The sequence below is a fragment of the Stenella coeruleoalba genome (assembly GCF_951394435.1).
Source record: "Stenella coeruleoalba genome assembly, chromosome: 10".
In the NCBI taxonomy this organism is placed as follows: domain Eukaryota; kingdom Metazoa; phylum Chordata; class Mammalia; order Artiodactyla; family Delphinidae; genus Stenella; species Stenella coeruleoalba.
In genome coordinates this window covers 70711642-70739078 of record NC_137156.1, presented here as the reverse complement: position 1 = coordinate 70739078, position 27437 = coordinate 70711642, and the positions used below count along the sequence as shown (strand labels likewise).

Genomic DNA, 27437 nt, shown 5'->3' with positions numbered 1-27437 from the left:
ACAGTGTATGACAGTTCCCTTTTCTCCACACCTTCTCCAGATTCTTCACATATAAAATGGGTATAAAAACAGAGCTGATCTTCATAGGGTTGCTGTAAAGACTAAAGGGGATGTATATTTAAAACACTTTGCCTGACACATAGTAAGTAAATCCTTCTAAAATGTTAATATTATATTAATTGTGTTCAACTTTCCTATTTTACTTTGAAGACACAGGAAGCCTGGTCTGGACTATTTTTGTGAGGAGGTGAGGAAGGGAAGGAAGGAGTTCCCATGATTCAAAAAAAAAAAAAAAACAAACACTAAATAAATAAGAATAGAACTTTCTCAACTTAATAAAGGCCTTCTACAAAAAACCTATAGCTAATATCATATCTAATGGTGAAATACTGGATGCTTTCCCTTAAAATCAGGAACAAGACAAGAATGTCTGCTTTCACCACTTTCATTCACCATTGTAGTAAAGGTTCTAGCCAGGGTGATAAGAGAGAAAGGGGGAGAGTGAGAGAGAGAGAGAGAGAGAGAGAGAGAATCCAGACTGTAAAGATCAAAGTAAAATTATCTCGTTGATGACGTGAGCTTGTACACAGAAAATCCTTAAAAATCCACTAAAAAAGAAAAAAAAACTATTAGAACTAAGAAACAACTTCAGCAATACTGCAGAATATGAGATCAGTATATAAAAATCAACTGTATTTCTATATACCTGCAATAAGCAACCCAAAAATGAATTAGGAAAATAATTTCATTTACAATAGCATCAAAAATAATAAATACTTTGGAATAAATTTAACAAAGAAATGCAAAACCTATACTGTGAAAACTACAAAAATTCATTGAAAGAAATTAAAGATCCAAATAAATGGGAAAATATCTCATGCTCACGGACTAGAAGACTTAATATTGTCAAAATTGCAATACGTTCCATGGCAATCAACAGTTTTCTATAAAAATCTCAGCTGACTTCTTTGTAGAAATTGATAGGCTGATTCTGAAGTTCATTTTGAACTGCAAGAAACCCAGAATAGCCAAAACAATCTTGAAAAAGGACAAAGTTGGAGGACTCACATTTGCCAATTTCAAAACTTACTACAAAGCAACAGTAATCAAGACTAGCATAAAGAGAGACATATAGATCAATGGAATAGAATTGAGAGTCCAGAAATAAACCTGTGTGTCTACGGTGAAATGATTTTTCACAAGGATACCATGACCATTCAATAGCCGAAAAAATAGTCTTTTTGAAACAAACTGTGTGTGCTAAGACAACTGGAGAGTCACATGCAAAAGAATGAAGCTGGACCTTTCCCACAAACCATAAAAAAAAAATGAACTAAAACTGGATCAAAGACCTCAGTGTCAGAGCTAAAACCATAAAACTCTTAGAAGAAAACATAAGGCTAAATCTTCATGAACTTAGATTAAGCAATGAATTCTCAGCTATGACAACAAAGTTGTCATAAACAAAGTTTTTAAAATGGACAAATTGGACTTCAACAAAATAAAATTCCTTTTGTGCTTCAAAGAACACCATCAAAAAAATGAAAAGAAAACCCACAAAACAGAATAAAATATTTCTAAATCATATATCTGATATATAATAAATCATGTAACTTGTACCTAGAACATATGAAGAACTCTTACAACTCAATAATAAAAAAATAATAGCACAATAAAACATGGACAAAGTATCTAAGTATACATTTCTCTTAAGAAGATATACAAATGGCCAATAAGCACACGAAAAGATGCTTGAAAATCTTAGTCATCAAGGAAATTTACATCAAAACCACAATGAGCAGAATACACATTCTTCTCAACGGCTCATGGAACATTCTCCAGGATAGATCATATCTTTTTTTTTCTTTTGCAGGATGCGGGCCTCTCACTGTTGTGGCCTCTCCTGTTGCGGAGCACAGGCTCCAGACGCGCAGGCTCAGTGGCCAAGGCTCACAGGCCCAGCCGCTCCGCGGCATGTGGGATCTTCTCGGACCGGGGCACGAACCCGTGTCCCCTGCATCAGTAGGTGGACTCTCAACCACTGCGCCACCAGGGAAGCCCTAGATATATCTTGGGTCACAAATCAAGGCTTGGTAAATTTAAGAAAATTGAAATCGTATCAAGTATCTTTTCTGACCAAAATGGTGTGAGAGTAGATATCAATTATAGGAAAAAATCTGTAAGAAATACAAACACATGGAGGCTAAAGAACACACTACTTAATAACCAAGAGATCACTGAAGAATCAAAGAGGAAATCAAAACATACCTAGACACAAATGACAGTGAAAACACAATGACCCAAAACCTATGGGATGCAGCAAAAGCAGTTCTAAGAGGGAAGTTTATAGCTATACAAGCCTACCTTAAGAAACAAGAAACATCTCAAATAAACAACCTAACCTTACACCTAAAGCAATTAGAGAAAGAAGAACAAAAAAACCCCCAGTGTTAGCAGAAGTAAAGAAATCATAGAGATCAGATCAGAAATAAATGAAAAAGAAATGAAGGAAACAATAGCAAAGACCAATAAAACTAAAAGCTCGTTCTTGGAGAAGATAAACAAAATTGATAAACCATTAGCCAGACTTATCAAGAAAAAAAGGGAGAAGACTCAAATCAATAGAATTAGAAATGAAAAAGGAGAAGCAACAACTGACACTGCAGAAATACAAAGGATCATGAGCGATTACTACAAGCAACTATATGCCAATAAAATGGACAACCTGGAAGAAATGTACAAACTCTTAGAAATACACAACCTTCCGAGACTGAACCAGGAAGAAATAGAAAATATGAACCAATCACAAGCACTGAAATTGAAACTGTGATTAAAAATCTTCCAACAAACAAAAGCCCTGGACCAGATGGCTTCACAGTTGAATCCTATCAAACATTTAGAGAAGAGCTAACACCTATCCTTCTCAAACTCTTCCAAAACGTAGCAGAGGGAGGAACACTCCCAAACTCATTCTACGAGGCTGCAATCACTCTGATACCAAAACCAGATAAAGATGTCACAAAGAAAGAAAACTACAGGCCAATATCACTGATGAACATACATGCAAAAATCCTCAACAAAATACTAGCAAACAGAATCCAACAGCACATTAAAAGGGTCATACACCACGATCAAGTGGGATTTATCCCAGGAATGCAAGGATTCTTCAATATACGCAAATCAATCAACATGACACACCATATTAACAAATTGAAGGAGAAAAACCATATGATCATCTAAATAGATGCAGAGAAAGCTTTCGACAAAATTCAACACCCATTTATGATAAAAACCCTCCAGAAAGTAGGCATAGAGGGAAATTTCCTCAACATAATAAAGGTCATATATGACAAACCCACAGCCAACATCATCCTCAATGGTGAAAAACTGAAAGCATTCCCACTAAGATCAGGAACAAGACAAGGTTGCCCACTCTCACCAATATTATTCAACATAGTTTTGGAAGTTTTAGCCACAGCAATCAGAGAAGAAAAAGGAATCCAAATCAGAAAAGAAGAAGTAAAGCTGTCAGCGTTTGCAGATGACACAATACTATACATAAAGAATCCTAAAGATGCCACCAGAAAACTACTAGAGCTAATCAATGAATTTGGTAAAGTAGCAGGATACAAAATTAATGCACAGAAATCTCTGGCATTCCTATACACTATGATGAAAAATCTGAAAGTGAAATTAAGAAAACACTCCCATTTACCACTGCAACAAAAAGAATAAAATATCTAGGAATAAACCTACCTAAGGAGACAAAAGACCTGTATGTAGAAAGTTATAAGACACTGATGAAGGAAATTAAAGATGATACAGATAGTTGGAGAGATATACCATGTTCTTGAATTGGAATAATCAACATTGTGAAAATGACTCTACTACCCAAAGCAATCTACAGATTCAATGCAATGCCTATCAAATTACCACTGGCATTTTTCACAGAACTAGAACAAAAAATTTTACAATTTGTATGGAAACACAAAAGACCCCGAATAGCCAAAGCAATCTTAAGAAAGAAAAAAAGAGCTGGAGGAATCAGACTCCCTGACTTCAGACTATACTACAAAGCTACAGTAATCAAGACAGTATGGTACTGTCACAAAAACAGAAATATAGATCAAAGGAACAGGATAGAAAGCCCAGAGATAAACCCATGCACATATAGTCACCCTGTCTTTCATAAAGGAGGCAAGAATATACAGTGGAGAAAAGACATCTCTTCAATAAATGGTGCTGGGAAAACTGGACAGCTCCATGTAAAAGAATGAAATTAGAACACTCCCTAACACCATATACAAAAATAAACTCAAAATGGATTAAAGACCTAAATATAAGGCCAGACACCATCAAACTCTCAGAGGTAAACATAGGCAGAACACTCTATGACATAAATCACAGCAAGATCCTTTTTGACCCACCTCCTAGAGAAATGGAAATAAAAACAAAAATAAACAAATGGGACCTAATGAAACTTAAAAGCTTTTGCACAGCAATGGAAACCATAAACAAGACGAAAAGACAACCCTCAGAATGGGAGAAAATATTTGCAAATGAAGCAACTGACAAAGGATTAATCTCCAAAACATACAAGCAACTCATGCAGCTCAATATCAAAAGAACAAACAACCCAATCCAAAAATGGGCAGAAGACCTAAATAGACATTTCTCCAAAGAAGATATACAGATTGCCAGCAAACACATGAAAGGGTGATCAACATCATTAATCATTAGAGAAATGCAAATCAAAACTACAATGAGATATCATCTCACACTGGTCAGAATGGCCATCATCAAAAAATCTACAAACAGGGGCCTTCCTGGTAGCACAGTGGTTGAGAGTCCGTCTGCCCATGCAGGGGACACAGGTTCATGCCCCGGTCCCGGAAGATCCCACATGGCACGGAGCGGCTGGGCCCATGAGCCATGGCCGCTAAGCCTGCGCATCCGGAGCCTGTGCTCCGCAACGGGAGAGACCACAGCAGTGAGAGGCCCGCGTACCACACACACACAAAAAAGTCATGTACCAAAATGTTCATTGCAGCTCTATTTACAACAGCCAGAACATGGAAGCAACCTAAGTGTCCATCAACAGATGAATGGATAAAGAAGATGTGGCACATACATACAATGGAATATTACTCAGCCATAAAAAGAAACAAACTATTTGTAGTGAGGTGGATGGACCCAGAGACTGTCATACAGAGTGAAGTAGGTCAGAAAGAGAAAAACACCGTATACTAACACGTATATATAGAATCTAAAAAAAACAAAAAACAAACAGAAAATGGTCAGAAGAACTTAGGGGCAAGATGGGAATAAAGATGCAGACCTACTAGAGAATGGACTTGAGGGTACAGGGAGGGGGAAGGGTAAGCTGGGACAAAGTGAGAGAGTGGCATGGACATATATACACTACCAAACGTAAAATAGATACCTAGTGGGAAGCAGCTGCATAGCACAGGGAGATCAGCTCGATGCTTTGTGACCACCTAGAGGGGTGGGATAGGGAGGGTGGGAGGGAGGGAGATGCAAGAGGGAAGAGATATGGGGACATATGTATATGTATAACTGATTCACTTTGTTATAAAGCAGAAACTGACACACCATTGTAAAGCAATTATACTCTAATAAAGATGTTAAAAAAAAACCACAATGAGATATCATTTCTCACACACTAGGATGGCTATAACCAAAAAAAAACAGATAATAACAAATGTTAGCAAGAATGTGGAGAAATCAGAACCCTTATCCATTGCTGTGGGAATGGAAAATGGTGCAACCACTCTGTAAAATAATCTGGTAGTTCCTCAAATGGTTAAACACAGAGTTACCATATGATCCAGCAATTCCATTCCTAGGTATACACCCAAGAGAAATAAAAACATATGTCCACAAAAAACTTGTACATGAATATTTCAAGCAGTATTATTCATAATAGTAAAAGGTGAAAACAACCTAAATGTCCATCAAGTCATGAATGCATAAATAAAATGTAGTATATTCGTACAATGGAATATTATTCAGCCATAAAAGGAATGAATACTGATATATGCTACCACATGGTTGAATCTTGAAAACATTATGCTAAGTAAAATAAGCCAGTCACAAAAGATGACATATTATATTACATTTATATGAAATGTCTAAAAAAGGCAAATCTATAGACAGAAGCTAGACTAGTGGTTACTTAGGGCTGGGAGGAATGGGGGCCTAGGTGGATGATCCCTAAAGGGTACAGGATTTCTTTCTGCGGTGATGAAATGTCCTAAAATTGACTGTGGGGATGGCTGCACATATCTGTGAATATACTAAAAACCACTGAATTATATACTTCAGGCAAATTGTATTGTATGTGAATTATATCTTAACATAGCTGTTTAAGAAAAAGAAGGTCTGAGTGATTTTAATCAGTAAGTAGACTGAGATGAAAACCATTTCCCCATCCTCTGCTGCCTGGACTCTCCCCACGTTCTCCCTCTACAGCGCAAACAGTTACTCTGGTTCCTTTACATCTTCATGATGCTGGCTATGAAATGAATCAGTTCTGGACTTTGTGAACTGCTGTACTCGGGCCAAATACACTGACAAGTTAGCTGTGTGAAGCCCCTGCCTCATCTGCCTCCAAGACTAAACACTAAGGCCAGCCCTCCACTGCTGGGCCACACCTTTCAAGCTCTCAGGACGGAGAAGTGCCTCTTCTTGGCATCCTAGTGTGTTACCATGTGAGAAAAGGTGGGCAGACTGCACTGCACTAAGGCACTTGTGAAATATCAGCTGTTGCACATGTAAACAATCCCAGTCCTCTAAATATCTATGTGCAGAGTTACTGGAACCATTAAGAATTTCAACTATAAAGAACCCAGCCTCCCCACCACTTCACCATTTCAACTTCCACAGTACTGCAGTCCCACATCTTAGTGTTTTTATTTTCAACTCAGACACACCAAAACATTACAGATTTGTTCAAACACCTTGCTTTGCTTTTTGGCTGGCATTGCCTTGGCCCCAGGTATCTCCCCACCTCCATCTGAGGCTGCACAAGCCCCTAGTAGCCTTGACTTAAGCCATTCAGTGCCAGCACATGGTTGTACTTCTCACTAACCAAGTTAATAATCACTCCCCATTTAAAATCGGATCTTGGTCTCCATCCTTTGTCAACAGAATATTTGACTTAGATTTCTGTCAGCTGAGCTAATATAAACCACATCCTTGCAGAGACAGAGAATCTCTGAAACAATTCCTCCTAGCTTGGTCATTCATTATACAGAAATATATGCCACAGGCCTGGAAATAGAAGATAAAGCTCTTTCTGGCACAACCTGAAAGTACATTACGTGCTTCCTATGACTAAGCTATTTATTAAGAAAAGGGGGCTGCTTAAAATGGGAAAAGCGTATTATCTCTGCTGCCGAGTTGTCTGAAAAGGGGCCAAAGCTCAGAGCAGACTCCCACTGTTCAAAGGTCTGACTTCTTCATCTGGAATTTGCTCTGGTGTAGGTCTGCTGGTCTTTAGATTTTGATTCCATGAAGATTTTGATTCCATGGCTATGGCTGCCTTTCAAATGCTGTTATGTATGACCAAGAACACAGTGAGATCCTGGTAGGTGAAAGGGAGTGTGCACCTGACTGCATCTGGGCTGAAGGCGATCCAGGTCCAGTCCCATCTCTGTGAAGAGTGCTCCTTCCTTGGCAAGAGTCACTGCTGTTAGCACCTGGAGACGGACCTCTAATTTATTACCCGGTCCCTGAGGAGCATCTTTCTTTAGTGATGAACTTGGCACGTGTGGAACAACTCACCGTCAAAAGAGACACATCGCAGATGTGTGCCGGTGTCTCCTTTCTCACCACCTGTCCCGCCATGAAAGCTAGCATGCAGAGGTCCCTGCCCGCAGACCCACGGGGAGCCACTTGTCACCCTGTCTTCTGTGCAGGCAGCATAAGGGCCCTGCACCCAGGAAGGTTCATTAATTTCCCCCCCTCATCCCCCAAGTCCTTTTCTTTACTCAAGTGAAAATGTACTTGTTAATTCCTAACATCAGTTAATAAATGTCATCTTCAAATATTTTATGTGACTCTGAATTTGACAGATGAAGATGGCTTTTCTTGTATAAGTAAAAAAAAAAAAAAAAATAACCACCAAACCCCCAGTCCTGCTTCTTTTTTTAGTAACTCAAGTGAGACTTGGGAGGGAAAAATAAAAAGGTGAAAAAGTGTCAAAAGATATTTCCTAGGTTGACAGTTGAAATAACTTCTAGTCAAATCTTCTTCAGTGAACTCCTTAGAATGTGCTACAGAGGGAAAGAAATCCAAAACTCTAGAATGAAATGTGTCAGGGTAAGTGGAGAGTGTTTCTGGAGTCAGATGATCAATAATACCAGTCACAGAAGGAACTAGCCAGTGGCTGAGGCCCAGAGGAGCCCCTCCCTCCCCTCTTCCCCTTTCCCCCTCCCTGCCCTCCCTCCTTTGTCCACATTCACTCTCTCTCTCTCCCTCTACCACTCTTTTCCTTGCTCCACCCTACCATTCTCCCAGATAGCTTCCCCCATCCTGCCACTGGGATCCCAGGCCTGACAGAAGATGACTAACTCTCACAGAAGTTAACAACTTGATCAGTCTGACAGCCAGCAGGTGGAGGAGTGGGGACTGGACCCCAGGCCTTCACTCAAAACCCCCCAGGAAACACAGCAGCCTTAGTGCTGGCTCTACACTGGGCAGTGAGAGAGTCTACCCCCCACCCCACTCACCTTGGTTTAAAACAAAGAAGTCTCCACAGACCCAGTCACTTCCTGAAAAGATTCCACCCAGGACATTTATGGAAGCCTGTTGTGTTTTGTTAGAAGGATGCCAGGTCTTTCTAACCCCTATATGAGAACCCCAGGGACTGTGAGGGATACAAAGCTGGGATGTACATAGCCATCCTCGTGCTCTCTGCCAGGATGCCTGGGACAACGCTAGGCTCATTCCTGAGCCGAGTTGGGTCCTGGCCCACTAGCCATGAGAAAGCCCTGGAGGTCTCCTCAGCCAGCTCTGAAGGCGTGTGGACCAAGCAGAGTTGTGGAGCTGAAGGAATGCAAGACCAAGGCCAGGAAGCCATGGAGTGCATGGAGAGCCAGGAGACAGGAGGCAGAAGGCCTGGGCCCACTGCGAGGTTCTCAGGATTCTGCTCAGAGAAGAGTCAGAGCCCAAGGAGCAGAAAGCAGACACATTTACCAACTCTGAGGTCACTGCCAACGCACCTCGTTAAATTGTAGCCAACAGAATGCAGCACCGCTACACCTGGGCAATACTGTGTCTGCAACCTGTACGGCAGGTGCTAAGCAACTATAATGCACATCAGCCTCAGCCCTGCAGCAGGGCCCACCTGCGATGCCAAGTCCTTAGTTGTAAGGAGATACTGGAGTGGACAAGGGGCACTGGGGAGGGGGCTTTGGAGCAGTGGCTATTCACTAAGGACACACATTGTTTCAACATTTGAGCCACTGACTCAGCCACACCAATGCTTCCTGGCTGGAGGGTGGTCCTGGCAGCAGGAACTATCATTAAGAACTAGCCATGGTGACACTCTGATCTGGTTATAACCAGCTGACCCTCATCGTGAGTGAGGAACAGCCAGGGTGCCAGGCTTCTCCGAGGTTCCCTCTCCTGGGAGGCTCTTGTTGCTCATTAAAGCATGGCAGATAAGGCAACTGACTTGGGAGTCAGGCAGACCTGCATCTGAATTCAGACTTGGACAAGTAACTTAACCTCCCTGAGCCTCAGTCTTCTCATCCATAAAATGGGTGTGCAATGGCAATAATGGTGGCTAAGACTTTATGAGCCTTCTGATATGCTAGAGTATGTGTCTGTCTCTCTCTCATCTAGTCCCCAAAATAACTCCACAAGTTGAGTTGCGTACAGTTATTCTCCCCTGAGACACAGAGTGGCTAAGTATTTTGCCTGAAATCACACACGGCTGAGTGGTGGCGCCTTGATTCTAACTCAGGCTGTCTGGCTTCAGAGCCCATCCACTGACCCACCAGATCTGATTACCTCCTGCTCATGGGGGTGCTGAGGGCATCCAGGGAGATGGTGTAGATGAAGCACTCACCACGGCACCTCCCCACGGTCAGCCCACATGGGGCGGCTGCTGTCTTGATTATCTATTGTTATCCCTTGGGAGACAGGAGCATCTCGGTGGATTTTATATTGATACCTGCTGGATTTTTCCCTCAAAAAGAGTGAACAAAATGAAGCTTCTCTGTGAGTTCAGTGTTTCTTACTCACAAAACTGACAGTTCTGTTCTTTAGTATCCTTCTTTTCATTCAACACAGTAGCCCAAACTGTACTTAAAAAAACAGTGCCTTTGGGATGAATGAATATGAATGAATATGAATATCACTCAGCTGTTTGCTGGACACAGTTCAAGAGAGTGTAGAGCAAGAAGGACAAAAGAAGAAAAGAGCATTTGGCCTGGTGTGGGGATGGGAACAAAGTTGATCTGGTCACTTTCAGTACACCTGCTTCAAGTCTTCTTTGAAAAAAGGAGGGTAAACTGGCAAATAGGAAAAGAATAAAATCCTTATATATGGATGCATTTAAGACACTGGGATATTCTGTCTCAAAAGGGAGATATTCCACTGATGAGTGACAGGTGGGGAAGGATCCTGAGACAGGTGCTAACGACAAACTTAAGAAAACAACAAAGAGCAGAGAGTATGACAACCTATTCTTGAAATCCAAGAGCATATTCCAGAACACTGTAAAAACTTACTAAGCAAAGAGCCTCTAGTCAGTCTTTAAAGTCTGGTTTAGGAAAAAGCAAACCACTGCTACCCAATTATGTGCGCACCTTAGGAGGGAGGGCTTGGCCAGGTCTGCCTTTTCTCAGGGCTCTCGAACCAGCTGAGGAAACCTCCCCACTATCTTCCCATTGATGGCCCATCGCAGGCACCTCTTCAATTGGGCTCCCAAGGCACTCGGTTCTGCTATTTCCCCTCTTTCACTCTGCCTTTGATGGCAGTGAATACATGAAAACCCAGCCCAGAAAAGTCTCTGAAGGACAAGAACGGTCCAACTTCCCTGCACCCATCACTGGGCTTTGAATAAAGCAGACCCAAGGGAGGACAAGCCCACATGGACTCAACTGCAGAGGCTCTGCTTCAAAGCTCTAGTGGGAAAACCACAGATTTGGGGCCAGAAGACTTTTAACTCCAGTCTGAGTTCCATCATGTAGAGTTCTATGCCTTCAGTCTCTCTAAGATGTGGATCAATCCACCTGCCAAAAGATAAAGTCACAGTGTGTTGCATTTATCTGAGTACCGAGCTAGGAAAATATCTACCAACGTAGGTATGAGACAGTGCAGGAGCAGCTGTTGAGGCAGAGACCACTCAGGGGCTGTCCTACTTCCATGGAGTAAGAGGGAGAAAAAGAGAAAAGATCAGCAATGCTCAGAAGTGACTCTCCCACTTCAGAATGGAGAAAGAATGCATGACGGTGGCCCTTTAGAGATAACAAAATAGAGCTGCCCACATTGTGCAGAGAATGACATCTTGGAAAATAAGGCAACCACACTGTTCTTACTAGAACTCTACCTGAAACATATGAGGCATGAATTTTTGGGTGTCACAGGATTCACAAGCAGGCATTTGGAGGAACTGGTAAGCACTGAACAGAGATACACCTAAGAGCTGGTGTCCTATATTCACAGCCCACCTGTGCTGCCAACACTCTTCAGGTAGTGAAGATGCAGGCCAGGCAAGAGGAGGGTGCCTGAGACAGGGGGTAGAGCAGAAGGGACAAGACACCTTAGTCCTGGGCCTCCGTCAGGCAACCCCTCACCTCCAGAGGGTCCAATGAGGCTCAGGAACAGCTGCTTCATAAAAAGCCCTCTTGCAGGGTACCTGAGACAGTGCCGATGAGAGCACAGTAAGACTGCTCAGCTGCCTGCCTTTGGCTGGAGAATAGAAAATCTCACTTCTATCAGTGTGACTCTTGGAAACACTGAGATATTCTTTCCCAAGTGCAGAGTGTTCTTCATATTTGAGGCAGGGCTTCCCCATGTATGGGATACCCATCAGTGGGTGACTGAAGCATCATGGAATCACTTTAGAAGGAAACCAATTCTCTTTTCCCAGGCGAACATCGTTTGTATGAAAATAACTGCTGCCACCATAGGGACACAAGATGACACTAAATACCATCTCCAGCAAAGGCAGTGTCTGCACATGAATGAGTTACTCCATGGTCCTCCTACCTCCAACAAAACCACTGTCAGCCATACCCGCCACAAGCTGAAAGGACTAGCAAGTGGAAGGCCATTAGCAGTGTACACACAGATGTGTTTCCTTTCATCAAATAGATGTGTACCTGAAAAGTACTTGTAGTTGAGTAGCTTTTGTAAATCAAGTTCTTTTGTTCTTTTGTTTTTAATTCCTAAAAAAGCAACACATGTCCCTGGTAACACATTCGAACTGAACAGAAGGGTAGAAAGTGGAAGGTAGGTACTTTAATTTCCTATACATCCCTCTAGAAGTGTTCAGTATATTCAACCATTTATGTATATCTTTCAAACACACACACACACACACTCTCTCTCTCTCTCTCTCACTCTCTCTCTCATGCATTGTACTACGCATTTTCTTCTACATCCTTATCTTTTCCTCTACGTCTTGGTCACTTATCGGCGTACCCTTGAGACCTATCACCTGAACACATGGAGCTACAGTTCTGAGTCTCTGAGTCCCAGGAACACCAACTCCTTCTGAGATGTTAGTGGTTGTTCCAGGATAAAAGGATGCCCTGATCAAAGAAGTTTGGGGAAAGCTGCCTCATATAATTAAATGTCTTTCTGTCTGATAGAAACTCCAATTCCTTGAATATCTCATGGACACAATGGACTGCCAAGAGTGACAGACTTTACATGGCACCTCCTTCCCTTATTTCATCCCAAAACATTCTTTCAAGGACTGCTTACTGACATCTTGTGCAACATGATCTCTCTTTGGGATACTCCCAGCCCTGCCCCAGGCTTTACCTAAATTATTTCCTACCCTCCTTTCAAGCGTCAGGCAAGCTCATCTTCTTCAGGAAAACGTCCTCAGACCATGGCCGTACCTCACTCCTGGTTCACCCCTGGTCCAGGCTGAGATGCTCTGGGACACACTCTCATTGGACCAAAGCTCCCTCCATTGCACTCCTTCTAGTTGCATTAAATGCTCAGTGGTGTGATTACTCCCCATCTGCCTCCCTGCTGGCCTAGAAATGTCAAGAGAGCACAGGCAGCATCTGCTCATTCATCACCACCCCTAATGCCTAATGTCTGCCACACCAGAGGAGCTCTGCGAACATCTATTAAATAAATACATGAGGAGCTTCCCTTCCCTGGTGGTACAGTGGTTAAGAATCCACCTGCCAATGCCGGGGACACGGGTTGGAGCCCTGGTCCAGGAAGATCCCACATGCCACACAGCAACCAAGCCCATGAGCCACAACTACTGAGCCCGCATGCCACAACTACTGAAGCCCATGTGCCTAGAGTCCGTGCTCTGCAACAAGAGAAGCCACCGCAGTGAGAAGCCCGCGCACCACAACAAAGAGTAGCCCCGCTCACCACAACTAGAGAAAGCCCGCGTGCAGCAACAAAGACCCAACGCAGCCAAAAATAAATTAAAAACATAAAAATAAAAATAAATACATGATAGTGGTGTTCCCAGAACCCAACTCTGCAAACGCCACGCCAGTCCCTACAGAGGAAGAATTCACTTCTCCTAAACCTACTACAGTGACCTTTCTGGTGAGGCAAAGAGCCTTTTTGCATGTTGAATCACTGCTTCCTTACTCACTGGTCTCATGTGCACTTTGGTATGGCAGGTTTGCAGGATTAAATGTGGAACCGCCTCATCTCTGACAGAAATATCCTCAACACGTGAGCCACTGGGACATACTGACATTCTGATACAGAATTTGCTTTACATTTTTAAAACGACTTTCTGCTGCAACATTTATTTTGATCAGGGGAAGAGACTGTAAGTGTTTATGCAAAATAAGACGGTGGAGGAAATTTATGAAATTTATAAATCTATCATTTATGATAGATTTCCATATGGTGGGAAGAAAATAGCACGATTTGACAAAAAAAGGGTCTTCCATTTGCCTCACACGTGAAGCGTGCACATAAACAGGTAGGACACAGCTAACTGAACATGCGGGCACAGCCAGAGGGCGGTGGATGTAGTGGCATATAGGACAGAGTCTAAAGAGGCAGGGTATCCAGGAGGTGCTGAAGGCAGTGTTGGGGATGCAATGTGGACTTGCCCATTTTACTAGCTGAGTCATGCTGACCAATCTCTAAGCCTCAGTTTTCTCATCTGGAAAATGGGAATAATAATTGTTTCTACTTCACTGAGTTGTGGGTAGAATTGTATCATATTAGATCATGCTTGTGCCTGCACGTCATAAAGACCACATGAATGTTACCTAGAGGAAGGAAACTGAGACACGGGGACACGAGGGGACTAATGCACAGGTGAGTGTCTCCAAGGACAATGGCTAGTGTGTTCTGGACAGAAGAGTCCATAAGCTTGGAGCTGGGAAAGGGGAAAGAAAGTGAGAAGTGAACAGGAAGATTTCCTTTACTCCCTCTCTCCCCTGCAAGAGGAGGCACAGGAAACAGCTGAGGCCCCCGGAGACTTCTGAGAGTCCTGGGTCCCATACAAAATGAAAGCAAAGAGTGTTATCTCAAACCCTACGGCATTTAACTGACAATGACACCAAGGTTCTTGGCAGCTGAGCAGAAGGACATGAACACCAAGAGCTGCCCCCTTCCCCCCTCCCCCCCACCCCCGCCGCCAATCCAAGCACGATGAGCAGGGGGAAGATGGGCGCAAGTATCAGGGACTGGCCGTATGCAGAAGACACTCATGGGCTTCCAAACCCCAAGCAACTCTGGCTCCACACTGTTTTCTGTTCATTGAATTTCTTGATGTACAACTCCAGTGATAAAAGGGTTTCCAAGGTGCAGGAGGAAAAAGAATGTCAATTTGTTCAGTGTCATAGATACTCCCAGGCATAGGCCATGCCACTGTGGGCTTTACACTATCATCATTCTTATAACAGTACTAAGTCACTCTTAGTAAGCTCTTACCACCCACTAGCCACAGGGCTAAAGATTTAATATGTATTGTTTTCATTTAATCCTCACAAACCCTATGAAATAGGTGTTACCATAATGAGTACTTAACAGATGAGCAAACAGCATAGCCTGAGCCCTTGTGGTGGCAAGGGTCAGCATCAAGGCAACCACCACACATCACACTCACACCCAGATCCCACGCCCCTGAACAAGCCTCTGACCAACCCAGCGCATGCCAGGGAGGGCTGCTGAGGAGCCCAGGGCCAACTGCAGGACTCTCTGTGTGTCTCCCCTGTTTTCCCCAAATCCTGAAGGGCCTACCTGCATTTCCTCAGCAAAGCAATCTCTTTCTCATTCTTGGGGACCTGTGGCATAGCATGGCTGATTGAGTCAGTCCAGGGATAGTGGTTCTTAACGATTTTCCCCACTGGAACACATCTGGCCATGAGCCCAGGCTGCAACATTCACTGCTGTCATTTCCAGAGTGCTGAAAATGGTCCCTCCCTCCCAATCAAAATACAGATCGGAAAGTAAGCACCTAAGTGTGATGTTAGCATAGGAATGACCTTCAATTCCCTCTAAGTCATCAAAAAAAAAAAAAAAGAAAGAAAAGAAAAGAAAAACAAATCACCTACAAACTCTGACTCTCTACTATTTACTGTGACATTTCACAAATGTCGAGACACCAGGTGAAAAAAGAAAACACTGTTAGTATATCATTTCTGCTCCTGCATTGTCCTTTACTGACCTGGCCCCTCCTTTTAGAATTCCTCTAACCTAGATTCAGCTCCTACCAATCGCAAGCCTCCATCCTGATTTCTATTATTCTGAAAAGAGAGAGAATAAAAAATGCAAACATATTAAAAGACCCTGAAAGTAGTATTATCTCATTAGACATACATCTAAGACTATTGTCTTCAAAGGGAACCCTATCCCCCAAAAATCAAATGCACAGAGAAGTAGAATTGACAAACCAAAAGCAGAAAAAAGAAACCCAGCAATCTGTTTGTCATGACCTATAGCAGCATAGGACTAAAGTACTCATATAGTGACACAGGTTCAAGAAACATCTGTGGAAGAGCTTTTCTATTCCAGCCCTGGTGCTAAGTTCCAAAGGGGATGAAGAAAACACAGCCCCTGCCTCCAAGTTCAAGGGGGAGAGAGCCCAGTGAAAAGGAAAGCACCAAACCATGGGGACATAAAAGAAGGACAGGTGACTGTTCTGGGGAGGAGGGCTGAGGCCAGAAGGCAAGACCAGGCTCTAGGAAGCTGCGCTGTCAGGAAAGGGGAAGCCTAGCTCTGCAAGAGGAGAGCAGGTTGAGGGGAGGGCAGAGCCCAGGGGTAGGCATTCAGGGAGTCAGAGTCCTGATCTCACGACCCGGAGGAGGTGGAAAGGGGAGGCCAGTGAAAGAGGGCAGAAGCCCGGTGTCAGTTTGTGACGATTTGCACGTCATCCTGCAAACAGTGCTGAAGGGAAGGGCAAGTGTGTGCTGGGCTTGGGCAGGGCCACATGGAACTCCCGCCCCCGCCCCCAGGAGCAGGAGCTGGAGAGAGTTTGACATGAGGAGTCAGCGTGTACCAATCAAGTGTCCCAAGGTATGGATGCTGCACCGGGCCCGCACCCTTACCTCTGCTAATGCCCAAAATGACCCTTCACACCTTACAGATGGGGAGACTGAGACTCAGAGCATGAAACATTTTTCCCCAGACCACCGAGCTGGCACTCACAGAAGTTCGAGGCAAGTCCAGGCCTACCACACTCCAGAGGCTCCCCAGTGGTTCTGAAAAGAGTCTGGAAATGATTCAGGACAGGGACAATGGGGAATGTACAGGTCAGTACCAGGGTGAAAGGGGACCAGAGGGACAGGAAAGTGTTTCAGAGAGCCTTAGTGGGAATTCCCTTCTCACTTGCTTTTCAGGAAACCCTCCACCAGCACCTGAAGTCATGCATTTGAGTTTCACCCCATTTAACACGCCAGACCTGACCCTAGAACAGAGTGGGGGAGGTTGGTTTGGAATTCTCTCACAGTAGGTTGTGGAGGATGGCAGTCCCTACCTGCTGCCTGCAACACACCGGGTAGTGGTAAGTGAAATACTGCAGCTAAGGTGCTCAGTACAGAGTATGCCTCTCAGTAAGTAATCAGCTCATTCACTCATTCATTAAACAAGTTCAACATGTGGGTTAAACCTAAGCCTAAGCAGAGGCCACAGCAAGCCACAGGACATCCTCTTTCCACTAACACCACCTCTGATGAGATAACAGAGATAAAAGAGACCCAAACCTATGTGTACACAGATACACATCTTCACAGACCTATGTTTGTGCTATGCCCACACGCACAGTCAGAAATGTGAAAGAACTGCCAAAAGAACTTGAACTCAGCCACTCAAATGGTGAATTTTAAGACAGAGACAGTCACTCTAAGACATAAAAATGTAATTTCCAAACTAGAAGAGAAAAATGATGAGTACTTTGGGATAACAACTGTGGGGTCACTTCAGTGGCACTATCATCTGTGTATCTGGCCAAACACTCTTGTCCTGTCGTGCTCTCACTGATGAAACAGGGTTGGGAACATTCACCTGGCCGTGGGGGGCCTGCAGGTGCCAAAGGGCCATGTGCTGGGGAGGGTCCTGAATGTCCTTCGCTAGAAGCGAAGCAGTCTGTACAGGCCTGATCCTCTGATCCTTATTCAAGATTCCAACTTATGGCCATAGCACCATCACCTTCAGTTAGTGCCAAAAATAGATGTAAAAGCAAGAGTCTAGCCTACTCCAAGTGTTTAGCTCAGAATTCGAAGGAGAAAACAAACCATTTAGAGTCCATATTTGTTTTTGACATCCTGGAGTCAGTTTCTTTCTTTCTATCCTTCTTTCTCTCCACCACCCCCTTCTCTCTCACTCTCACTCTTCTCTCTCACACAGGTGCACACACACACATACCCCCAAGCAAAGGGAAAAGAAAGAAACAATTTTTCAACACAGCTTTTAAAAAGGTTCATGAGCCTTCTTGCACATCAAATGGCTCCTAGAAAACAACCTCTTAATGATTTCCATGTAAATGAATCAGAAACATATGGATTAAATTTCCCTTAAAATATACACATGTAATTAAGGGGAAAAGTGCTTGGCAAAATGCGTTTTGCATTTTATCAAACCCAGCAATGGAAAAATAGGTTGAGACATCTGACAAATCCAAACCCAGCAATCCTGCCCATCCCTACGGCAGCCCGGGACCCAAGTCCGCCAGGCTAGACCTTCCCTTTTCTTGGGATTTTCAGAAGAACCTACTGGATTGTAACACACAGGTTGGTTCCTCAGTCTCTACAGTGGTGGTTATGGGTCTCCCTTTTCCTGGACCTGTGTTCATCTTCAGGGGCTGGGCCCCCATACACAGGAGAGCTTGCAGCCCATGCTGGCCTGACTGGGCACCTTCCTGGGATGTCTAGAAGATGAAGGGGTGGCCTCGGTCATGCCTTGCAATTCATACCTCACTCCACCTCTGCCAAGCAGTGAACCTCTCCCAGGCCCTCCATTACTGGTGGAGGAAAGGGAATCGAGACTGGGAGCTATTCCCAGTGTCTTTTCTTCACCTGTACGAGAACCAAGTGAGAAGTTTTTCTAAACTGCTCCCTTCATTCATTTGCTCACCTGGCAACAAGTATTTATTGAGCACCTACTAGGTGCAAGGTACCATGTTGAGGCTGGCAAATCATCAGAGAAGAACACAGAGAAGGTCCCTGCCCTGGTGGAGCTGATGTTCTTGCTGGAGCTCACTCTCTGGGGCCCGATGCCCAAGGGCTTGCACCTTCACCATCCAGTCTGGGCCACACACCATTCCTCTCCACTGCGCCTTCTCCGCACCAGGCCCTGGACTTCCCCTCCTCTCCCTTCTTCCCTCTTCCTCAGTGTCCGGGCCCAGTGTTCCTCTGCAGACCTCTTCCCAGCAAAGCTCTCAACCATATTTTACCTGTCTCCGTGGTTTCCATGAGCTTCTGATGGCCTTCACAGCCTCTCACCACCTGGCCAGCCCTTGGAGGCCCCATACCATGACCTTTCTGACTCCTCCCCACCCCAAGTCCCCTTGGACACCACACTCCCTCATTGTTAGCATTCCAGCCCCATGCCCACCCCCCTGACACCTGCTCACTGTTTAGTCCTTCTGCTGGACATGCTTCCCTCCCAACCACTCCCTTCCCGTCTAACTCCTTCCTCTCTACCTCCTCTCAGGGAGGGCTTCCTTGGAGCCCCAGGACCAGGCCCGGCCCCCTGCTACATGCCCCTTAGCACCATACTCTGCCTGCCCGTCACCTGATCATGACTTGTTCAGCATCTGTCTTCCCGCTCTGCTCAAGGAGCAGGGCCCACATCTTTCCTAGTTGTGGGCGTATCTCTAGAGCTTGGCACAGTCAACATTTGATGAATGAAGGAAGGAAGGAAGGAAGGAAGGAATGAACGAATAGATGAGCAAATACTTTATAGAGGCAATAATATTCTGCTTGTCCTCCCTGCTATGTCCCACTTTCTGTCCCAAGCAGATAGTCACATCAAGGATGTTTGCAGGGCTGATATGCAGACGCTACATGAGTCAGCACCTCTTCCCAGCTCACATGGGAACCTCAACTCATTGGAGTTATGACACTGGGTATCACGGAGGGAAGAGGAGGCATGGCCAGAGAAGGGTCTGGGGTCTCACTACAAGGAGCAGGGCCCAGGAAGAGTTGGAGCTTCAGAAGGAAGGCTGGTGATGGATGGGCCCAGGGCTGAGGTTCTCAGCCTGGGCAAAAGTTCCGAGATCCCAAGGTGACCCAGAAGTAACTGAGCCCCAGACACTTGAGGGAATAGGTACCCATCCTCTCAGAGCTCATGGTCAGAGAGGCAGCCAAGTAAGCTGGACTCCTCATCAGAAAATCCAGGTCCACTTGCCATGGACCTTCCTACCTATGTGACTTGGCCTCCCTGACATTTAGTTTCTTCATCTGAAAAACGGAGATGAGAATATTGCCTAACCTCCCTCAAGGGGCTGCAGAAGGAAATAAAATGAGGCCACAGTGGTAAAATGATACCACAGTTTAAACTGCTTAACTTCTAAAATTCACATTTTCCTTTATCCAGCCTAAAACTACTGGAGAATAAAGCTACTACTTTTGCCTCTTTTCTGCTTGGGTCTAAAACACTGACGTGCTACAGGATTCTTTCCCTCCCCTCTCTCCCCCAGCCAAACTATAGAATCATTTGTGTTTAATGTTATCTATGGGCACATTTTCAAGCCATCACCTTTTTCCTTCCACTTTTATCATGTCTTTCCTCTGTCTTGACAGCACCATGGTTACAGCACAGGTATGGGGAGGAGGAGGGCAGGGAAGCAAAATGGGATAAGGAGAAAGGGGAAAAAAAACCCCAAACAACACAGAATCACCGAAACTGCCCTTTTGTGTTCTTTAGCAACCACATGAGACAAAAGAAGCAGAAGTTTAGGGTCAAACTCTGGCCAATTTCCAGTTCTTGGATTTCAACCACTTTAAAACAAAAATATTTGGGAGCCAAAGTATTGTCTTTTCCCTTATGGCTCACAGAGCAGCAGCCCAGGCACTGGGGTGGCATGTGGTCCAGAGAGGACACAATTAATGAAAATGCTGGGTTCTAATCCTGCCTCTACCAGCTGGGGAACCTGTGACCTGTTGTTACTCCCTCTGAGTTCAAGTTCTTCCTGTCTTAACCATAATTGCCTGTGAGAATCGAACAAGTTAATACAGTGATAATCACAACAGAATGCATTGGTCTTCATCGAGTACCAGACTCTCTGAAAGGCTACCTGTGCTATCTAACTGCAACCCCATGACATGAGTCTTATTTCCCCTCCAGCAGGTGACAAGAGACAAGGTCAGTGGGCTAGCCACTGCACCCCAACCCACACGAGCATTATTCTTGCTGTGCTCATGATAATCCTATAAGGTCAGTACTGTCATACTCATTTGACAGCTAAGGATGCTGAGGAATGGAAGGAAAGAAAAACTTGCCTAAGCTTGTGTACTGGGTGGGCTTCTCAATGTTTAATCCTCACCAAAACCCCCTGAGAAGGTGACTGGGATTATTATCTCCAGTTTCTGAATGAGGAAAATGAGGCACAGCTATTTCATGTAGTCACAGATGCATGGCTGGTGTTAGCCATAGTGGCAGGCGGTCCTTACCAGGCTGGCTCTGGTTGTGGCTCTGGCCCCTGGCTGCCCTCTCTCATGACCATTTTCTAAGCCTTATTCTCTAACTTTCTGGGAGAGCCTGTGAGCCACCCAATGTCCTTTCAAAAAGTATCTTTTCGGGCTTCCCTGGTGGCGCAGTGGTTGAGGGTCCGCCTGCCGATGCAGGGGACACGGGTTCGTGCCCCGGTCCGGGAAGATCCCACATGCCGCGGAGCGGCTGGGCCCGTGAGCCATGGCCGCTGAACCTGCGCATCCAGAGCCTGTGCTCCACAACAGGAGAGGCCACAACAGTGAGAGGCCCGTGTATTGCAAAAAAAAAAGTATCTTTTCCATTTAAGTCAGCCAGGGTATGTTTCTGCTGCTTGCAGGCACCATGGAAAAATGACAGCCCAGGTGGCATTCCCTACCTCATCCACTGTAGAAAACCCATTACGTAAAGAGCATGGTGCTCGGGGGCAAAGGAGGGCACCAAGCAGGCTGAATCAGCAGAGCCCCTGCCCTCGGAGAAGTAAAAGAATGTATGCAATGTACTTCTAGAACAAAGTGATACCAAAACAAAGGACCAGAGTCACTTACAAAACAAAAGTGTAATGGAATTGAAGAGGTTGTACTGAGCTGTTTTTTAAGAATGAGCATTTGGATAAGCAATAAACAGGGAGGCAGGGATAACAGAAATGAACAACAAGATACAGTGGAGGAAAGAGAAAGGTGTACTCAGTGAACAGAAGGGGCTCTCACCTGGGTAGACAGAGATGAGCAGCAGGGATGAAGGGGTAGGTTGAGGGCAGAGCATATTTCTTTCATACACACATATACAAACACACACATACCCAAATACACAAAAACATACACATTGTGTATGTGTAGGTGTGTATGTGTACCTACATATGTGCCTGTGTAAATTTTATACCACTTCAGCCTAGAAATTAAAGAGTTCAGCTTTATCTGAATCCACTGTCAGACCATCCTCAGGTCTCACAAAAGCATCCCGACCCACGCTTTACTCCTAGAGGAAATGGATTGTTCACAGCTTCTAAGGCATGGGCAGCTAGTCTCCAAAGATGTCTCAACAGATGGTAAGACTCGCTGGTCGGGGATGCCAGAGCAGCCGCTCAGCAAACATCTGCTGGTTTCAGGAAGAAGCTGCTTCATCAGGCACCATGAGGACCCTAAGACACATTTCTAGACTCCAGACATATGTCTCTTTGAATTCTCGGGGCCAATAGGTCAGTTTGCCCTCATGTCACCAACTCTGAGCCTGCAATTTCTGTCAGCGCCTTCGAGAAAGGCACCTCAAGCACAGAGGTGAGCACTGACCTGGCTGAACAGCCTGGTTGCAAGGCCCTGCCGAGGAAGCAAAAGAAAAGCAGATTACAGAAAAGAGGTAGATTTTATCAGCAAGTTTCATCTATGCCTAGAAGTTATGCCCAAGAGCACAGCACACAGCAGCTCCTAAGCAAGTATCGTATCAAACCACTCTGCTATGTGCCCATGGGGGTTCAAGCTGCCAGGGGAGCATGGCCCCCTGTACTGGTTTCCTTTGTTGGGGGCAAGATTTCTAACCCAGGAACATCTCAGCTAGTGACCAATCTCTGAGCATGTGTTTTAAGTACATGTCATCAATAACTAGATCTGAGCTGGAGAGCACTCTAAACATGAAATACATTTCTGCAACATGAAAAGAAAAAGGACTATTTGGGGCTGGTTTGAATTAGGTAGAATGAGACAGGAATTTTCCTGAAGTCCCCTGCTCTCTTCCTTGGGCAGTTACTCACTGCCTGGCAGAATCAAGACACAGTGCCTGGGGGCTTTAGCCCATGACCCACTGCCTGGCTGGGGGACCACTGTGTCTGAGTAGCGGTGGTAGGCAGACCTCATGAGGGGTGCTGAGGATGACGTTAAATAAAACTATCTACCTCTATGGCTCAAGAAATCTGACTATCTATTATGATTCTGCCTAGAGAGACTTGCAGTCTGTGTGATCAATGGCAGTGCTGGTCCCCTAGTGCTGCCACCACGGAAAGGTACAATTATGCCTTTAAAGCTCAAGGTGCAATTAAATCTCTATAATGGGGCTAATGGTTCAAGCAACCTTGAAGCAGTTGCCATATTTAAAAAGATCATTCTGAATTGTTTTATGTCTGGAATTGCTCTGTAAAATCTGAACTTTTCATCTTCCGTTGAGAATGTATTTAATGCTGAGAGAATGGTCTTTTTGCAGACACACTGCACAAAAGGGGGTTTCCTTCTCATCTGGCAGGATCTCCCTGGAGGACTAAACTCCACCGGACAAAGCTGAGCTCAGCCCTCTAAGGCTTGGGTTCTTAGGAATCTGCTTTCTGAGGAAGAGTCCAAAGTGAAGATTAGGTCACAGGATACAGTCCAATCCAGAGCTCACTAGGGGCAACTTGGACTGACATCACTTTCTCTGAGAGACAGAAAAGAAAAACATGTGGCAGCTCACAGGAGCAAGTGGTCAGGTCCCCTCCCTGGAGCTCCCACTGCCCCGGTCTTTCAGTAACTGTGGCCAGCAGGTGACACACGGTATCCTATGATCTCTTTTACCTGTCTGGTCCCTAAGTTCACTATGAACCTCTCAAGGAAGGGGCTGCATCTGGTTCACCACAGGGGACCCAGTAACCATCAGAATAATTAATGGATGGGGTGCTGCCTCACGGAACATTAAGGACGGGTAACAGGTCAACCACGAAAGGGAGACATTAGATATCCAGACCCAAAGGACAGGCACAAGAAGAACACTACAGAGATGGTGAGTTGGAAGCTCTTTAATCACTGACCAAGCTCTTTAAACAGTAACCTAGAACAATTCAGAAATGCAATTTATACTCACGTTATTTCCCGATAATAATGATAACTAAGATGCACTAGGCAGTTTCCACGAGCAACAGTTGTGCTGAAGATGCTTAGGCATCACTTCATATCCTCACAATAACCCCCTGAGGGAGGCAGTATTCTTATCCCTATTTTACAAAGAAGGAAACTGAGGCTCGGGGAGGAAAAGTTACTTGTTTAGGATTACAGAGCCAGCAAAAGGATGAGCAGGATTCAAGCCCAGAGCCTGTCTCATGACCACTGCTTTCCTGCCTGTGATACTGAAACTGGCCCCCAATATTTCTAAAACATCAATAGCTTATAATGGAGTAGATTTTTATTTTGAAGATGCCACAGCTTTCTAATTTATTTTTTGGGGAAGACAGCTCTTTGTTTAGGATCCTCCCAGGTATGACAAAGCAAAGCAAATTCCTACTCCATAATGGTGAGGATGAGGAAAGTAACGTCCTCAATTAAACCCTTTGTACTCATCATCTGTTTCATCCTCACAACCACCCCATGAGGTAGATGCGATTATTATCCACATCCTAGAATATAAGGAAATTAAGGTCTAAAGAGACAAGGTGGTCTCAGCCTTTCAAGGTCACAGCCAGTAAGAAATGGAACTCAGGATCTAATCAGAGGCCGTCTGCTGCCAGAGCCCAGTCCTTGTCTATTATAATCCCAATTCAAAGGGGCAGATGGGAATTTGGGGAAAAGAACTCTAGAATTCATGAGAACACTGGATTTGAGGAACACAAGCCTGAAAACAGGGAGCCTCATTAAGACTCATGCTGCTTTGTACTCTAAGACCACAAGTGATTCCATGGTAACCCTAGGAACTCCAGAACCCTCAGATACTATCACAAGGAATGGAGGAAGAAGAGAGAAGGCTCTGTACGCTAGCGCCTGCCGGTTCAATGCAGCTATCTGTTTTTGTAGATTAAATGTTTTCTTGGAACCAGCCAATTTACATATTATCTGCTGATTTACATATTACCTATGTATGCTTGCTTCTGTGCCAGAACAGCAGAGCTGAGTAGTTGCAACAGAGACTTTGTGGCCCACAAAGCCTAAGTAAGATATTTACTATCTGGCCCTTTAAAGAAAAAGTTTGCCAACCCCTGGACTACAAGTTAGAGGGCCTGATGCAAACAGGAGCCAGGAAAACAGCAAGCCCAGAGTGTCCAGGCAGAACAGGCACACACTTCACCTATCCAGCTGGTGCCTGACACACCCAGCTTATAACTGTTTTTCAAAAAAGCATGATATCCCAAACCAGCCAGCCCTGCCCCTCACGCCCTGCCCTCTCTACCCTCCAAAAGGAGCAGCAGCAGTGAGCCTTACCTTTGTTGTACATGTTCGTTGGCACTTGAACGTCACTCAGGCTGATGTTCACAGGCAAATTATTAAAATGGTCATTTGGGGCTAAGATGAATTCCTTCCCCAGCTCCAAAAAATTCCCATCTTTGTCCCTTTCATTTATCAGCACGGCATTGAAGTATTCATACTGAAAGAGAAAGTCAAAAAACATGACATGTGGCTTAGGGAAGAAGGCTGTGAACTCAGACAGACCTGGGTATGGTTGCGGGCGGTCTGTTCCCTACACTTGTGGATCCTGCTCTAGTCACGTAATCTGTAAGTCTTTCACACCGTCTACGGCTGCCTTTGTACAGGTGTGATAGCATCATATAACTATTTCCCAATGTCATTAAGTACTCTTGAAAAACATAAATTTAAGAAGCTGCTTAGTACTTCCTTATGTGAATATAGAGAAAACTGCCCCAAAACATTTTAATTCTTTAAAGTTTGAAGACAGACCCTGCCTTTATTCAGCCTACCTTTAAGTAGAAGGAGACTGGAAAACAACAAAAATTAAATAAATATATAATATATTAGATAGTCATACTTGTTGTTCTAAGTGCTTTCCATATGTTAACTTATTCAATTCTCCTAACGACTCTATAAAGTAGGTTTTATGAGTATTCTAACTTCACAAATGAGGAAATTGAGGTAGAGAGAATTTATGTACGCTGTCAAAGATTACACCACCAATAAGCAGAACCAGAATTAAAACACAGACAGTCTATTTCCAGAGCCTGTGCACTTAACTGCTGTGCAGTACTGCAAGATGGTAGATGGCAGGTGTGGTTGGAATTATCAGAGCAGGAATTTAAAACAACTGTAATTAATATACTAAGAGCACTAAAGGAAAAAGTAGAAAACAGGTAAGAGCAGACAGATAAGTAGAGAGACAAATATTCTAAGAGAAATAATCAAAAAGAAATGCTAGAAATCAAAAACACTATAATAGAAATGAAGAATGCCAATGGGTCATCACCGGCCTGGATACAGCTGAGGAAATAATCAGTGAGCCAGAAGCTACGTCAGTAGAAACTTCCCAAACTGAAAAGCAAAGAAAAAAATTAATGGGAAAAAAGGAATAGAATATTCAAAAATCACAGGACAATTACAAAAAGTATAACAGATACGTAGTGTAATGGGAATACCAGAGAAGAAAGACAAAAGGGAACAGAAGAAATATTTGAAGTAATATTTCCAAAATTAATGAATGACAAACCACAGATCCAAGAAGTCCACAGAAAATCAAGCACATGAATACTGAAAAAAAGAAAAAACTACACCTAGGCATGTCATATCCAAACTGCAAAAATCAAAGACAAAGAAAAAATCTTAAAGTAAGCCAAAAAGAGGAAAAAACCTTACCTACAGAGGAACAAGGACAACGATTACATCAGACTTCTGTTCAGAAAACATACAAGCAAGAAGAGAGTAGCACAAAATACGTAATGTTCAAAGAAAAGAACTACCGGGCTTCCCGGGTGGCTCAGTGGTTGGGAGTCCGCCTGCCAATGCAGGGGACACGGTTCGTGCCCCGGTCCGGGAAGATCCCACATGCTGCGGAGCGGCTGGGCCCGTGAGCCGTGGCTGCTGGGCCTGCGCGTCCGGAGCCTGTGCTCCGCGACGGGCGAGGCCGCAACAGTGAGAGGCCCACGTACCGCAAAAATAAAAAGAAAAGACCTACCAACCTAGAATTCTAGAATCTAGAAAAATTATCCTTCAAAAGTGAAAAAGAAATAAAGACTTCTTCAGACAAAAATTAAAGAAATTTGTTGCAAATAGACCTGCCTTGCAAAAAATGTTAAAATTTCATTAAAGGGAGGGAAAACTACACAGGTCAGAAACCCAGAAAAGAGTGTTACAACAGGAATAAATGAAAGTCAAATATTTAATTTTCTTATTCTTAACTGACCTGACAAATAG

General features: G+C 44.2%; 1 protein-coding gene across 1 annotated transcript in view; it reads right to left on the bottom strand.

Moving 5' to 3' along the window:
* Nucleotides 1-27437, bottom strand: part of CACNA2D3 (calcium voltage-gated channel auxiliary subunit alpha2delta 3) — a 787629-nt gene that overhangs the window by 457460 nt on the left and 302732 nt on the right. The window contains exon 5 of the mRNA XM_079935575.1: nucleotides 25500-25662. Coding sequence (XP_079791701.1) covers nucleotides 25500-25662 — 163 coding nt within the window. The remainder of the gene's footprint in view (nucleotides 1-25499; nucleotides 25663-27437) is intronic.